Source organism: Cupressus sempervirens, chromosome 9 (assembly GCF_028749045.1).
Source record: "Cupressus sempervirens isolate cs-2001-9-10 chromosome 9, ASM2874904v1, whole genome shotgun sequence".
Classification (NCBI taxonomy): domain Eukaryota; kingdom Viridiplantae; phylum Streptophyta; class Pinopsida; order Cupressales; family Cupressaceae; genus Cupressus; species Cupressus sempervirens.
Window position 1 is genome coordinate 284,116,632 of NC_143126.1, and position 13,813 is coordinate 284,130,444.

At 33.9% G+C, this 13,813-nt stretch overlaps 1 protein-coding gene across 2 annotated transcripts in view; it reads left to right on the forward strand.

The window, feature by feature from the left end:
* The window catches only part of APM1 (aminopeptidase M1), a 79,478-nt gene extending 69,185 nt beyond the window's left edge, over positions 1 to 10,293 (forward strand). For both annotated transcript variants that reach the window (XM_089799853.1, XM_089799852.1), the window contains exons 13-21: positions 7,288 to 7,567; positions 7,720 to 7,841; positions 8,085 to 8,182; positions 8,604 to 8,781; positions 8,874 to 8,988; positions 9,080 to 9,147; positions 9,295 to 9,372; positions 9,512 to 9,589; positions 9,703 to 10,293. In XM_089799853.1, the coding sequence (XP_089655979.1) occupies positions 7,288 to 7,567; positions 7,720 to 7,841; positions 8,085 to 8,182; positions 8,604 to 8,781; positions 8,874 to 8,988; positions 9,080 to 9,147; positions 9,295 to 9,372; positions 9,512 to 9,589; positions 9,703 to 9,888 (1,203 nt within the window). In that variant the 3' untranslated portion in view covers positions 9,889 to 10,293. The remainder of the gene's footprint in view (positions 1 to 7,287; positions 7,568 to 7,719; positions 7,842 to 8,084; positions 8,183 to 8,603; positions 8,782 to 8,873; positions 8,989 to 9,079; positions 9,148 to 9,294; positions 9,373 to 9,511; positions 9,590 to 9,702) is intronic.
* Positions 10,294 to 13,813: the final 3,520 nt, after the last annotated feature.

The following is a 13,813-nucleotide window of genomic DNA, read 5'->3' on the forward strand; positions in this document are numbered from 1 at the left end:
CACATTGCAATTAGTTTTAACTTTTGTTGCGTTACTTTTATCGAAGATTCTAATATAGAATGTTTCTGGATTTTTATTTATCTTATCTACATCATTTTGTAAAAATATAATTTGACTATGATACATTGTCATTCTCAATTTCAAAATTTCAGATGTGTTTTGCATGAAAGAGCTCAAGCTCAAGTTCTAAAAATGTATTCTAGTGAATCTTGCAGAACCCTTTTATCAATCTAGTTCTAAAAATGTATTCAAGTGAAGCTTGCATACACTATTAAAGTTGCTTTCATATCATCTCAATTACTTAAGGGTTTCACTAACCCGTGAGGTGCACTTGAGTATGCAAATTGAATGAAATCAGTGAGTGTGCTATGAAATTCTCATCCTCTTACGATAATTGTCTTCTGGTTAATCAATTACCAGTGTTCCACGACGATGCTTCCCCTCCGCTCCACAAATAAAAATGTGTTACCTATAGGGGGGACATCTTGGAGACTTGGGGACATGGCGGAAATGTCCAGCCACAACATCACCACTTCCATCACCTCTATTGGGGATGGGTCACTTTCTATGTGGCATATTCTATAAAAGATGGATTGCAGCCTTTAACTTTGTGAAAGCAAATTGGCCTTTCACGAGGCACTCACAAAGATTTAATATTGTAGACTTGACATAAAAATTTGAGCTCCTCTATTTTTATATCAGTGCCCCTTGCCCCACCTCCTCCGCTTCATCACTGTCCCACTACCTTCCCCCCACCCTCCCATTAGGACTTCAGAAACTCTTTGCTTGGCTTGAGCTTCATTTTGTGAAATTGTTTGCGATCAGGTGGCAGTGTTAATGGAATTTATTCTCACCCTATTGAAGTTTCAACTGCCTTAGCAATATAGCTTGTCACTTTCTGTTGGTTCACTTATTTATATATACAGTCTCGTGCAGTCCGACAATTTCCTTATCTATTTTTTGTAGCTTTGCCACTCGTATTCCTTTTCCATGATCTATAACTTATATGTATGAGAAAGGAATTTCTTATAATATATTTTTTTTTTGGTTCTTTGGTTGTGTGATATTAGGCTTGTTAGATTTATTACATTAATTAGGTTAGTTTCTCAATTTAGTTTAAATAAATAAATTAGTTAAATGTATAGTTGCTGGAAGTTATTCCCGTAAGCAGTTTTTGTAATGGAAAATAAGGCTATATAAAGATGCTCAGACATCAATGTATAATATAATTCAGTATTAATTCTGTATGTATCCGAATGTATCCAGAAAATCCGAATCAATAAAATCATCATTTTATATATTAGCTCTTTCATTTGGTATCAGAGCGGATTGATCTATGGGGAGAAGAGTGTTTCTAATGGATTTTGGATGACTATTCCCTTTTTTTGTGAATAAAATAGGAGGCTGGAGGCAATGGAGGTTGGAGAATTTTTATCATCTCAAGCTAGCTTCTCGCTTAGAGATGATTATTGCATGGGAAGCAACTATTTGTGTCCCTGTAAAGTTGGGGCTTGGCAAACTCATCCTTGAAAATAAGAGGGGACTTGATAGATTTGTGTCCTGTAGAAAAGAGGGGGCTTGGCTATGTGATTGTCCTTCTATGGAGTGAAGGGGGGCAGGATTTGAAGAATGGTGTTAGAGAGGAGGAAAGGCGTCCATGTACAGACATAGTAGTGGTGATTATTTCTATGGCACTTGAGGAGGCGTTAGACACACTCGGAGGAGATGTGGACTTTCGAAGAAAAGGTGTCTCGTGTGTAGCACCAAAGGAAGCATTAGACACACTCCATGTGAAATTTTGGAGGAACTATGTCTCGTTGTGTAAGGGAGGTGGAAACAATCTTATTATGAGGACAACTTCAAGATTTGTAGTCTGAAGTTGGGATATGAGGGCAACTTTAGGGTTAGGATTTGCAATCTGAAGTTGCACAGAGAAAATCTACTTTCAAAGATTGGTGAAGGAGCTTCATCAAAGTTTCCAGAGGAATAATATTGGTGAAGGCTTTCATTTTTATTGGATTAATGGATTAATGTAATAAGGGGGGAATGTTGGACTTATTACATTAATTAGGTTAGTTTCTAATAAGCGAGAATTTTAGATCTATTAGATTAATGTAATAAGGGGGAATGTTAGATTTATTACATTAATTAGGTTAGTTTCTCAATTTAGTTTAAATAAATAAATAAGTTAAATGTATAGTTGCTGGAAGTTATTCTCGTAAGCAATTTTTCTAAGGGAAAATAAGGCTATATTGTACAATATAATTCAGTATCAATTCTGTATGTATCCGAATGTATCTAGAAAATCTGAATCAATAAAATCATCATTTTATATTTTAGCTCTTTCATTAGGCTTAGTTACCCGTTTGAGTTCGATTTGAAATACGAGTTCAAAAAATCAGTTTGCCGAGTTTGTTTATGAAGCCTAGAAGCATAAGTTAAATTTAGAATGTTACATAGTATCATAAAATCATATGATTTAAACAACAAAAACACCATAAACTTTAAACTAGTAATCATAGCATCATGAATCATGATTATACCATCATATATTTCAAGTTCAACGTCAATGATTTAAAACATTAGAATTAAATCATGATTTAGGAATCATCACAACAAGTTCAAGTATCATTGTTTCAAGTTCAAGCTTGCAAAGGTGTAGGAATGAGGCGCAAGCACTTGAAGATAGCTCACAAACCAATCTGCCAACTCGTCCGTGCACAAATAAGCTCTTGCTCAAGATAAAATAACCTATATGCACACCACAAATGAGTGTTAGAAGTCAACATTTACATTCATTTTTGAGGGTTGTGGAACTCAAAAAAATTATTAAATATGCCCAAAAAACCACTTTTTCATTGTCTGCAGGGGCCCAATTTAATAGGGTTCGCAGGAAATTCGAACTGTTTTGAGCAAATTCACCCCAGGGAAATTTTGGGTGGTCCTAGAAACGGAACCCTAGCTGAATTTCTAGTGAATGTGTAACATCCACTTTTTCCTGGGTTTTAACTAACAACTAACATATCAATGAAATACAATTATTACTTCATTTTCATAGGAAGACAGTTATATCGCTTATGTTCATGTGAATGAGATTAACAGTTACAATTACTTAAACGAAAAACTCATAACTAAGATCTGAAAACACTATCAATATATTTACTATGGAAATTAAAATCTACCATGAAATTTGAACCGAAAAATCAATGTAGGGATGCATTTGCAATCACCCAGATTAGTCCACAAATATCACTTAGGATAAATTGACAGTTACCATCAAATACCATTATATCAAAATCAAATGATGATTACCATCAAATACCACTATATCAAAATCAAATGATGATTACTATCAAATACCACTATATTGTTTAGGGCATCACTAAGCACTGTATCAATTAGGGCAATAATTACCATTGGATCATTTAGGGCATCAGATACCGCTGTATCCTTTGGGGCGTCAATACCACTATCGTTTTGGGCTTCAGATACCACTGTATCATTTAGGGCATCAATTACCATTGGATCATTTACGGCTTCAGATACCACTGTATCATTTAGGGCTTCAGATACCACTGGATCATTTAGGGCATCAAATACCACTGTATCATTTAGGGCTTCAGATACCATTGTATCATTCCTTTCCTTCCGATTTGCTTCACTATGGCAATAACATAAGATTAGAAAATATGCTCATAATCATTATTCTTATAAATGAAAGACTAAAATAACAATCCATCAAATAAATCTATCTCGCAAATAAATATATTCCACATTCAGTTAGAAGATCAACCAATCTAACCGGTTGCCAATTATATTGACGATAAGAGTTGCTTTCATTTAAAGAAATAACTGTAACGATGATACAACTCAATTAATCTTACCTTCTACTTGAACATACATCATAAAAGTAAAAATACCTATTTCCGACAAATGTTTGAATGCATAACTTATCTTTATCTGGTGCATGTTCGACATTTTGTGGAGAGGGGAAACATTGTCAGGGGCTTTACCACCCAACCTCGGACCATAACTTATCCCCACACATTCTCTAACGAGAAAGGCCTTCCCTACTCGGAACAGACATGGAACACTTTGTCGGCCACTGAGCATCCTAGTATCTAATCACACCACTCGACTTGACAATAGGAGAATACAATAAACATGATCATGCATGAGCCATTAAATGATTCCTTTTAAAAATGTTAAACTTTGTTATGTCACATCTGATTTTGTTTCATGTTATTATTGATTTCTTTCTCTCACCTCTTCACCCTGGCTATACAGCCGGGCGAGTCCCAGGTGTTTGAATCTCAGAGCACTATACTTTGTCCATTGACCCTCAATTTATTCATTAATATTATATGTTTCCAGCTTATCGCAATCTGTGATTTGAAGAATGTGTTCTTAAAGACTTGTAAAGATCATTTAATTTTTACTCCAGTGGCATAAATAAATCATGATTTCATACATGGTTTCTTGGCTTTTACTTGCCATAAACAACTCCAATTTAGAGAGGGTGAACCCTACGATGTTAAATAAAATGATTTGCATTGTATTGTAAACTATAGCTTATTGCTGTGCAATTTGGATTTGCTGTAACAAATGAATAAGAAAATCATATTGCAATGTTTGGTTTTCGATTAATCACATAACTTGATATATTCTGAAAGAAGAATGGAGTCTTGCGAGAAGTTCAACAACCTGCCTTGAACGCCTGTTTCTAGTTTGAATGTTGCTCACGATTTTTGCAGATCTTCCAAATAAACAGAAATCGTGGTTGGAAAAACAATGCAAAGATTACTAATTGACAGAGTTATCGGGTGCCAAGATAGACATGGTTGGTAATATGGAGAAGTTGGTTGCTTGAAAGCATATGGAAGTCGGGTGCATGAAAATATGGAAATCGGGTGCATGTTAAGAATATAAAAATCGGACGCTTGGCAAGATATAAAAGGCAGGTGCTTGAAAGAATAGATATATCCGCCTCTCACTCTTGACTTCTACCAAAAAGAAATAATGTGACTCCTTGGCTTCTGTAACATAAAGAATATCTTGGCTCTGTGAATGCCAATTAAAAATCGTTTTTAAAAGAAAAAGAAAGAATAAAGGTTGGAAGAAGATTTGAAGGTTTAAAATCAAAATTATTATGGTTTATATTTATCTATGTACATGTAGATATATTTGTGAGGTGGCATCATTATATTATAAAGAAAATAATATTATGCTGTCACTTCATATTTATGTGTACGTACATAGGTATATATTGAAATAATATTGAGAAAGATCAATCAAAACCTTTAAGGTACGTATTATATTTTAATTAAATTATTTTATGTCTTAAAATATTTATTTAATAGGTCATGCGGTTCCATCGATTGTATTTAGATGTTTAAGTCGCTAGGTCCTCAACCATGGTGATTCACGATTTATATCCATTTGCCCAATGATGGTGATGCTCTTGTGCTCAATTCTTTTCAGACAATGCTTCCACCCGTTCAATGTGTCTCCTACAAGGAAATTCTAGTAGTTAAATCATATTACCATAACAAGTTATTTAATCATAAATAATCATAACGACTAATTGCCTTTTCAATTCCATGAATTCGTGATAAATAATCAACTAGCATGTTATGTTCACATGAAATTATAACGACTAACCATCTTACCATTTCGTAGGATTATAACAAATTTAACTGTAAACTAACTTCATGTGAACCTCAACAGCTATATTTTAAATTAGGTCAAAAATTGGGATGTAACCGAATGAGACTTGAACAAGGTGCTGTTTCAAACCAATATGTGGTCCAGAGGACAAAGTGGAAAACCCTAGTAACTGAGATAATAGGAATCACAATTGTTTCTCCTCTAGTCTTCAATATTGGTGGGAAGAATCAAAGATGTAAAGTAGGGATGGTATGCTTACTTAAAAATTGATCATTTCTAAAATCGTGTTGCTAGCTTTATACAATGTTTTTATTTGTTATCCTCCATTTGAAATCCTGTGTATTGCACTGTTGCTTTGAGACATAGACAACAAATTGGTTTCCTTGGGAGCACATGGGATTTGTAGGTTACAAAATGATAATGGCAACTCGTGACTTTCTATCCACATCTCAACACATTTACAATGCCTTCAGTTTGAGTTGCAATGACTTTTTTTTCATTTTACTTGTTTGCTTTGTGTTGAGTACAATCTGATAACATGGCACTCATCAGAGCTTTTCACATCATTTGCCATATTTTCTCCTTTGATCTTTAACACATTTACAACTTTTCTGATTTATAATTTTTTTCACACGTGATTTGATTTTTGAGGATGGACAATCATTCAACTTGCTGAATATGCTATATTCAAAATTCTGCAGATGGGAAAGTGTATTTCGGTTTCTATGCCATAATATGTTATTCTCTATTTATGACCCCTGAAATGAAGCTCTAGCTATTTCAATGCTATTTTCCTTAGATGATGATTAAAACTTTCTTCATCACGTTTTTATTTATCTTTTTAAATCAATTGAAAGGGCAATTTATGATCATCTTGAATTCATTTTTTAATATTTATATGGTGCTTCAAAATTCTTTATGGATTGTTTTTACTTATTTTGCCATAAATCGGGATTTGGAAAAGCATCTTTCTTATTGGCATGGTAATCCATCCTGTTGCCAGTGTAATGTTCTGTTTTCAGATGGTCAACGTGCTCTCTGCATTGGGCAGAAAACTTCAAACTTTATATTTTACATTTCTTTAAGGAAAAGACACAGTAGGAAACTTTGGAGCCTTACTAGTCCATGCAAATTTCTTTTCTCATGGGCACACTATCCTGTTCCGCATTCTGTTGTAGTTTTATAAGCTCCTGAAAATCTTGTTTGTAGTCTGTAAGATTTCTACAATGAATTGTCTACTGCATCTTGCTATGGTTCTATTAGCCCCTGCATTTTTCATCTCTCATTAACACTGTCGAGTTCTAACTCAGAATGTGTACACGCTTGGTTTTTATTCTTGATTATCACATATGTTGCCAATGTTTGAAACTGACGACTTATGTTTAATGTCTTCACTGTTGAGACTTGAAGTGCACTTCTGTAAGTGATTAAGTTCTTGTATTTTTGAAATGATTATCTCAGATGGGGAGGCTTTTGTTTGGAATAAGAAACATAGTAACATTGTTTTGCAAGCAATGCATTCTAATCTAAACGAATGTGCCATTAATGACAGCTGCTTTAGAATATTGTTTTTATTGGCAAATTGTTCGAACTTTTAATTCTCATGCCTTTCACATCCAGTCCCAGTATTTGTCAAGTGGTGCAGCTGGGGATGGGCAGTGGGTTGTGCCGATCACTTTATGCTATGGCTCATATGAGGTTCGAAAAAATGCACTCTTACATGGAAAGGTTGGAGGCGTCAATCTTTCAGATTTTAAACCAAAGGAGGCTTCTCAATCTAGTTGGATAAAGCTAAATGTAGGACAGACTGCCTTCTATCGCGTGCAATATGATGATGTAATTGCAGCAAAACTAAGGTCCGCAATAGCAGCAGGACTGTTGGATGCTACCGACAGGTTTGGTAAGAACTAGCAGATTTTAATGAGAAGACATTAGCATCATTAAGTTGTATTCAATCGGGCAAACTGGTACTTAATAAGCGCTTTGACTATTAATCTGTTGTAAGGAATATTGTGTGTCACTTATTCACTTGTGCTGCTGTTTTGTGGTCAGGAATACTGGATGACACATATGCACTATGCTCTGCCTGTAAACAGCCTCTATCGGCACTACTTTCGCTAATGGATGTTTACAGGAAAGAGTTGGATTATACTGTTCTATCATGCCTAATTAATGTAAGTACTTCTATTTGTAAGTGAAGTGAGATTTCTACAGATATATGTTTTTGAGAATATTTCTGGACACAACTGTGTTCTGATTTTTCTTCTAATGCTTCAAGTTTTTCCTTTGAGACACTTCTTTGGGGAATTTTGAAATTTCTAAACTTGATCTATGAACTGTAATCTGTGACATGGACAAAATAATTGAAAAATCAAAATCAAATTTTATGTTATGTCAATGGATTGTTTATGTTGCAGGTTGGCTATAGAGTTTCAAGGGTGGTAAGCGATGCTATCCCAGATTCTGCTGCTCATGTCAAGTTGTTCATAATTAATCTTCTTCAGTTTGCGGCTGAGTAAGTTGGATTTGAAATATGCTATGAATCTCTACCTTCAATTCATTGATGGTGATATTAAATTTCAAACAACCTATTTCTGTGACTTTTAAGACAAGGTTCAAAGTGGGTTCTGTTAAAGTTAAAAAATAGTTTTGTGGAGGTAGATTGTTTAGTGGTGTTTTCATGCTGTAATCATTATGGAAAGGAAGAACCTAGCAATATTGAATAGGATTTACATTTTTTTTATGAGTATACAAACAAGGCCCTTGACTGTTCTACTTAACTCGTGCATTATCTAAGTGATGCGTGGAGAATTTTCACTTGAGACTTTTTACTTATGCATGGGGGGCTGGTGGTTTACGAAAGTGCATCTCCGTTATATAAAGATCAATCTAATCAGTTATGTTTCTTCCTGTCGTGTCATTAAATGGGTATACAGGAAACTGGGATGGGATCCAATTGCTGGTGAGAGTCACTTGGATGCAATGTTAAGAGGGGAGATACTGATAGCTTTGGTGGCTCTTGGGCATGAGGAAACTAAACAAGAAGGTCTCAGACGATTCAAAATTTTCTTGAACGACAGAAGCACACAGCTTCTGCCTGCAGATGTCAGAAAGGTTGTTCTATGGCTGTCACTGTCATTGTTCAAATTTGAGTAGCTCTTGTTATGAATCTTCATTAGTATAACAGTATAACTTATTTTTTGTAGGCTGCATATGTAGCTGCCATGAAAAATGTCACCGCTTCAGATAAATCTGCATATGAATCTTTATTAAATGTTTATAGGGAGACAGACCTGAGTCAGGAAAAAGTTCGGATTCTAGGTAAGTAAATTGTTATATGGTGGTTCGATTTGTCACCAGTAGACTTCTAAATCTAAATACATTTAAGCTGAGAAAATTGTGTGTACTGCAGGTTCACTTGCTTCATCTCCAGATCCTTCTATTGTCCGTGAAGCTTTAGATTTCAGTTTGTCACCCGAGGTATAGCTCACATGTGCCACAGTAGAAAATAAATTAATCTGATGTCAAGATTCTTATCTTCCTTGTGAAGCCTGTCTATAGCTTGCCTTCTGAGATATGCCTTTTATTTGTTAAATTTAAAAAGAAATCCTTTTTTGACTCATCCAGGTGCGGAACCAAGATGCAGTGTTTGTACTAGGCGGGACTAGCAGTGAAGCGCGTGAAACCAAGTGGCTATGGTTTAAGGTAATGTTTCATAAACAGCACGCACATTCTGATAGAGAATCTGGGATTCAAAATATCAAACTCTTACTACAATTGATCTTACAGGATCTTTAAAGTTATTGGATATCCAATTGATTTAAGATTGGCTTATTTATTCCAGGAAAATTGGGATTTAATCTGGAAACGTTGGGGTTCAGGATTCATGATAACCCGATTTGTTTCAAACTCTGTAGCTGGGGTCTGTTTCTCAAGTCTTTACTCGCGTGAATGTGTTTTTAATGTTCTCTTTTTTCCCCAAATACATTTGAAAACAGGGTACTGAAAGTAAGTCTTACTTATCATTGCTTTCAGTTTACAAGTGAGGAAAAGGCAGATGAAATTAAAGCATTTTTTTCGACTCGGACAGTACCATCTATAGAACGGACAGTGAGCCAAAGTATTGAACGTCTTCATATCAATGCCCAGTGGGTGAAGAATGTACGGCAAGAGAAAGGATTAGAGGATATACTGCAGGAGCTTGCATATCGAAAGTATTAATGTCACTCATTCAGATTGAGGCTAATGGGACTGTTTTGCGTTATGAGTTTCATCTAATTTTTTTCTAGATGTGAGTGAGAAGTGGCAGTTCAAATGATGCGTTTCTGATTTTGGGATAACGTACTCTCAGACATGTATTTTCATGGTTGTTTCCAACATAGAAGAGTACATGTTGTCTGGGGATTGAAAGACCAGACTCATGAAAATTTGTTCTGCGATTTTCTTTTTTTGTGTGTGGCCATTTGCTGGACAATAATTACCTGAAAATTGGCTTCCTCATGCAAGCCTGTTCTTCAGACTGACTATTAGATTTCTTCTTATTGGTTGTTAATTAACATGGGAATGGATATTGTATGTTAAATTGTTAATTTAAAATTTGAAAAGTATATCTACGTTTGAAGTCTATTTGAGCTCCCTTCTGAGATACTATAATTCTTCAGATTTATTGTCTCATGACTCTCTCGAAGCCCCAATTATTCTGCTATCCATTAACTCCTGGCTGGTATGAACATGGTTATGGGCGTCTTTATATGCTTTGTTGACGCCTGTATTTTTGCAATGCTGTGTCTTGTTGGGAATTTTATGGCATCTGTGCAAGATTCCTGAGCAATCTGTTTGCACGTATGCAATCCATTGGATTAATTCGTGCAAACTCCAAGTTGAAGACTTAAAATGGATTAATGTCTATGCAATGACTTTACGAAGTTCAAGTTCGTATTAATTGTGTTCGTTGTCGCTATTTACTATTTCAGTTTAGTTGATGAAGACGTCAGAGTACAATAATTCATTACAGAACCATCTTCAAAACATTTTTGTGAGTATTTTTTTTCGGAGCCGTCTATCCTGACGCAAAAAGCTGTAGCATGATCCATACATAAAAGGACACGTTATACATTGAACAAAAAGCGACATGGTAGAGGCAAATTTTTATTTATTGGTTTTATGTTTTAAGATTTTAAAATATATTTGATTTTTATAATTTTGATTTTTAACCAGTGTTCTTATATTTTATTTTTAAATTTTGATTTATTATATTATATTTGTCACATTGTGTTTTAATACTAATTATTCTATCCTACTGTACTTCTAATTTTAATTAGTGTGTATAAGAAATAATTGTAAAGATAGATATATAGATAATATAATATATTATAGATATAGATATGATATATAAATATATACTAAAATGATTAATTAATGTGAATAAAATTAAAACTTAAATTAATTGTAACTAAAAACTAAATTTCTATTAGTAATAAATAAATTATAATATTAATATGAATATGTTTATTATTTAAAAAAAGAATAAACATAATTAAAATATATTATTAATTATAATTATAATCATAATTATTATAATTATTGTAATTACTAAAACAATCAAATATGATAAAAAAAAAGATGCATTTTCCCTTATGAAATAACAAAATTGGGAAAACATGATGTGTTGTCCCACCTAGAAAGATAAGATGAGATGTTGACATCTCATATCCATTATTTTTTATGGGCTAAAGGGTGCCAAAAATAGCAAATAATTTTAAAATCATATATTATTTTTAATGGTGATATAGACTTATTTCATGTCTTCTTTATTGATTTAAAGCTTATATTTTAGTGTAGGTCCAAAAGATATTGTATTTTCCAACATGATTTTATTCTCTTACTTTGTACAGGTAATTTATTCTCAATGATGGCATGGACTTAAACATCTTTTATGTTGAATTAGAAAATTCACCATATCTTGACTAAAATATAAATTTAGAGCATATTCAAAGAAATGTGTTTAAAAAAAAGTCTTTTAAAGGGTTGTTTTTTTTTTGTTAATGGTGATACATAAAAATTCCATGTTTTCTAAGTGATGTGGCCTTTTCTCTTCTTTGGCACATTCAACTAATGTTTGGAAACATTGTGTTTTTCATCCTAAAGAAATCTAGTTCATGGTTCGAGTAAGATTTATATTTTTTTTCTCATATGATGTAAGTTTCATATGATAACATTCTTATTTTACATTATCACAGTATACCTTCTTACATAGATCAATTCAAAGCATCCACTTCATTTAATCCCAACACTTATATTTGATTCCTTTTATAGAACTTTTCTATTTATACGAAGACACTTATTTATTTTTCTATTGAAATTTGAAAAATTTAATTTATAAAGGGAGCATAAATTTAAAAAATTATTGTTAACATACATTTTGCAATTGGAAAATGGCTTCTATTACAAATTCATTAGGGTATGCACATTTGATTAGAAGTTTTATTACATGAATTGATAGTTTCAAGGGACACAACTTAAAATACCTCCGATTAATTATTTCCTTCTCTCATTACCTCACACTTTCTTCTCACACTTACTATAGTTGATGTCATCCACTCTTTTAGGATAACAGAGTATGTACTAGATTCTCTTTTCTCTTATTCCAAAGACATCATATAGGCCTCTCTCTCTCTCTCTCTCTCTCTCCCCCCTTGACATTTTGCAATTAGAAAATGGCTTCTATTACAAATTCATTAGGGTATGCATATTTGATTAGAAGTTTTATTACATGAATTGATAGTTTCAATTAACACAACTTAAAATACCTCCGATTAATTATTTCCTTCTCTCATTACCTCACACTTCCTTCTCACACTTACTATATTTGATGTCATACACTCTTTTAGGATAACAGAGTACTAGATTCTCTTTTCTCTTATTCCAAAGACATCATATAGGCCTCTCTCTCTCTCTCTCTCTTCTTGAAATGGGCAAGTCTATTGTCACATATCTAACATACAACTTCCTTGAAGTTAGAAATCTCCAATACATTACCAAATATAGGTATGTTTGGAACTACTTAACAATTTGGTTTTCTTCTTCAATGGAAAGGATATTTGGGCACCTTTATTAGAGTTCAGTACGAGACCACCCAACCATTTCACCTTCCATCTCTCTCGGCCCCTATATCAAAAAGAGGAAGAGAGGGAGATATAGAGTTTATGGGAGGCAAATGAGGAGGAGAAGGGTAAGGGGAAGGGGGAAGAAGATCTAGAGAGACGGAGAGAACTAGAGAGAGGGAAATAGAGAGGTGAGAATCCTAAAGGGGGAGAGAGACATGGGAAACCTAGATGGGGAAAAAGAGGGGTGAGATATATAGAGGGGGAATATAAGAGGTATTTTTTTTACCAAATTTTAATTTGAGATAACTTCAAATAGGAGAAAAAGGTACATCTCCCAACCATGATATAAGGCATACAATCTTTAAAAGGGGTTGGTCTACTTTCACAAATTTGAGCAACAAATTCCTTAAAGTTGACAATGCCCAGTCCATGACAACTAGAGTCATTTCTTGCCACCAATAAAAAAATCCTTCTTATTGAGTGGTGAGAATAGTCCTTACTTCCATACTACTCCCCCTATTTCTATTCTCTACCTATTTACCATCCCTCTCTCCCTCTTCCCCATCCTTCTTTCCCTCTCTTCCTTTCCCCAACCTCTCTCCCTATCTACCCCGTCATCCTACCATATATTACCATTTATTTTTTGGGTTGAGTAATCAAATTTGAATGAAGATAGGGTTTAGGGTAGAGGGATAGGGGAGATAAGAAAAAGAGGTAGGGATGGAGATGGCGGAAGTATAAACAGAGTGATAGAGGGAGAAAGGTAGAAGGGGAAGAAAGAGAAAGTGAAAGAAGAAAGGATATATGTATCCATCTGTTTAGTATTATGAATCTTGTATGTATAACCTACACAAGTTTTGTAACATTGACAATAATGAATCACTTTGGACTACCAATATTGATATGCGTTGATAAGTGTTGAGGGCTATTGAATCGCTAATATGAGTGTCAAGTTGTCTCTTCCTTTTCCAATAAAGAAATAAGATGATCAATGATAGATGACTATGAAGACCACTAAGAGGTCGATATGTATATATATA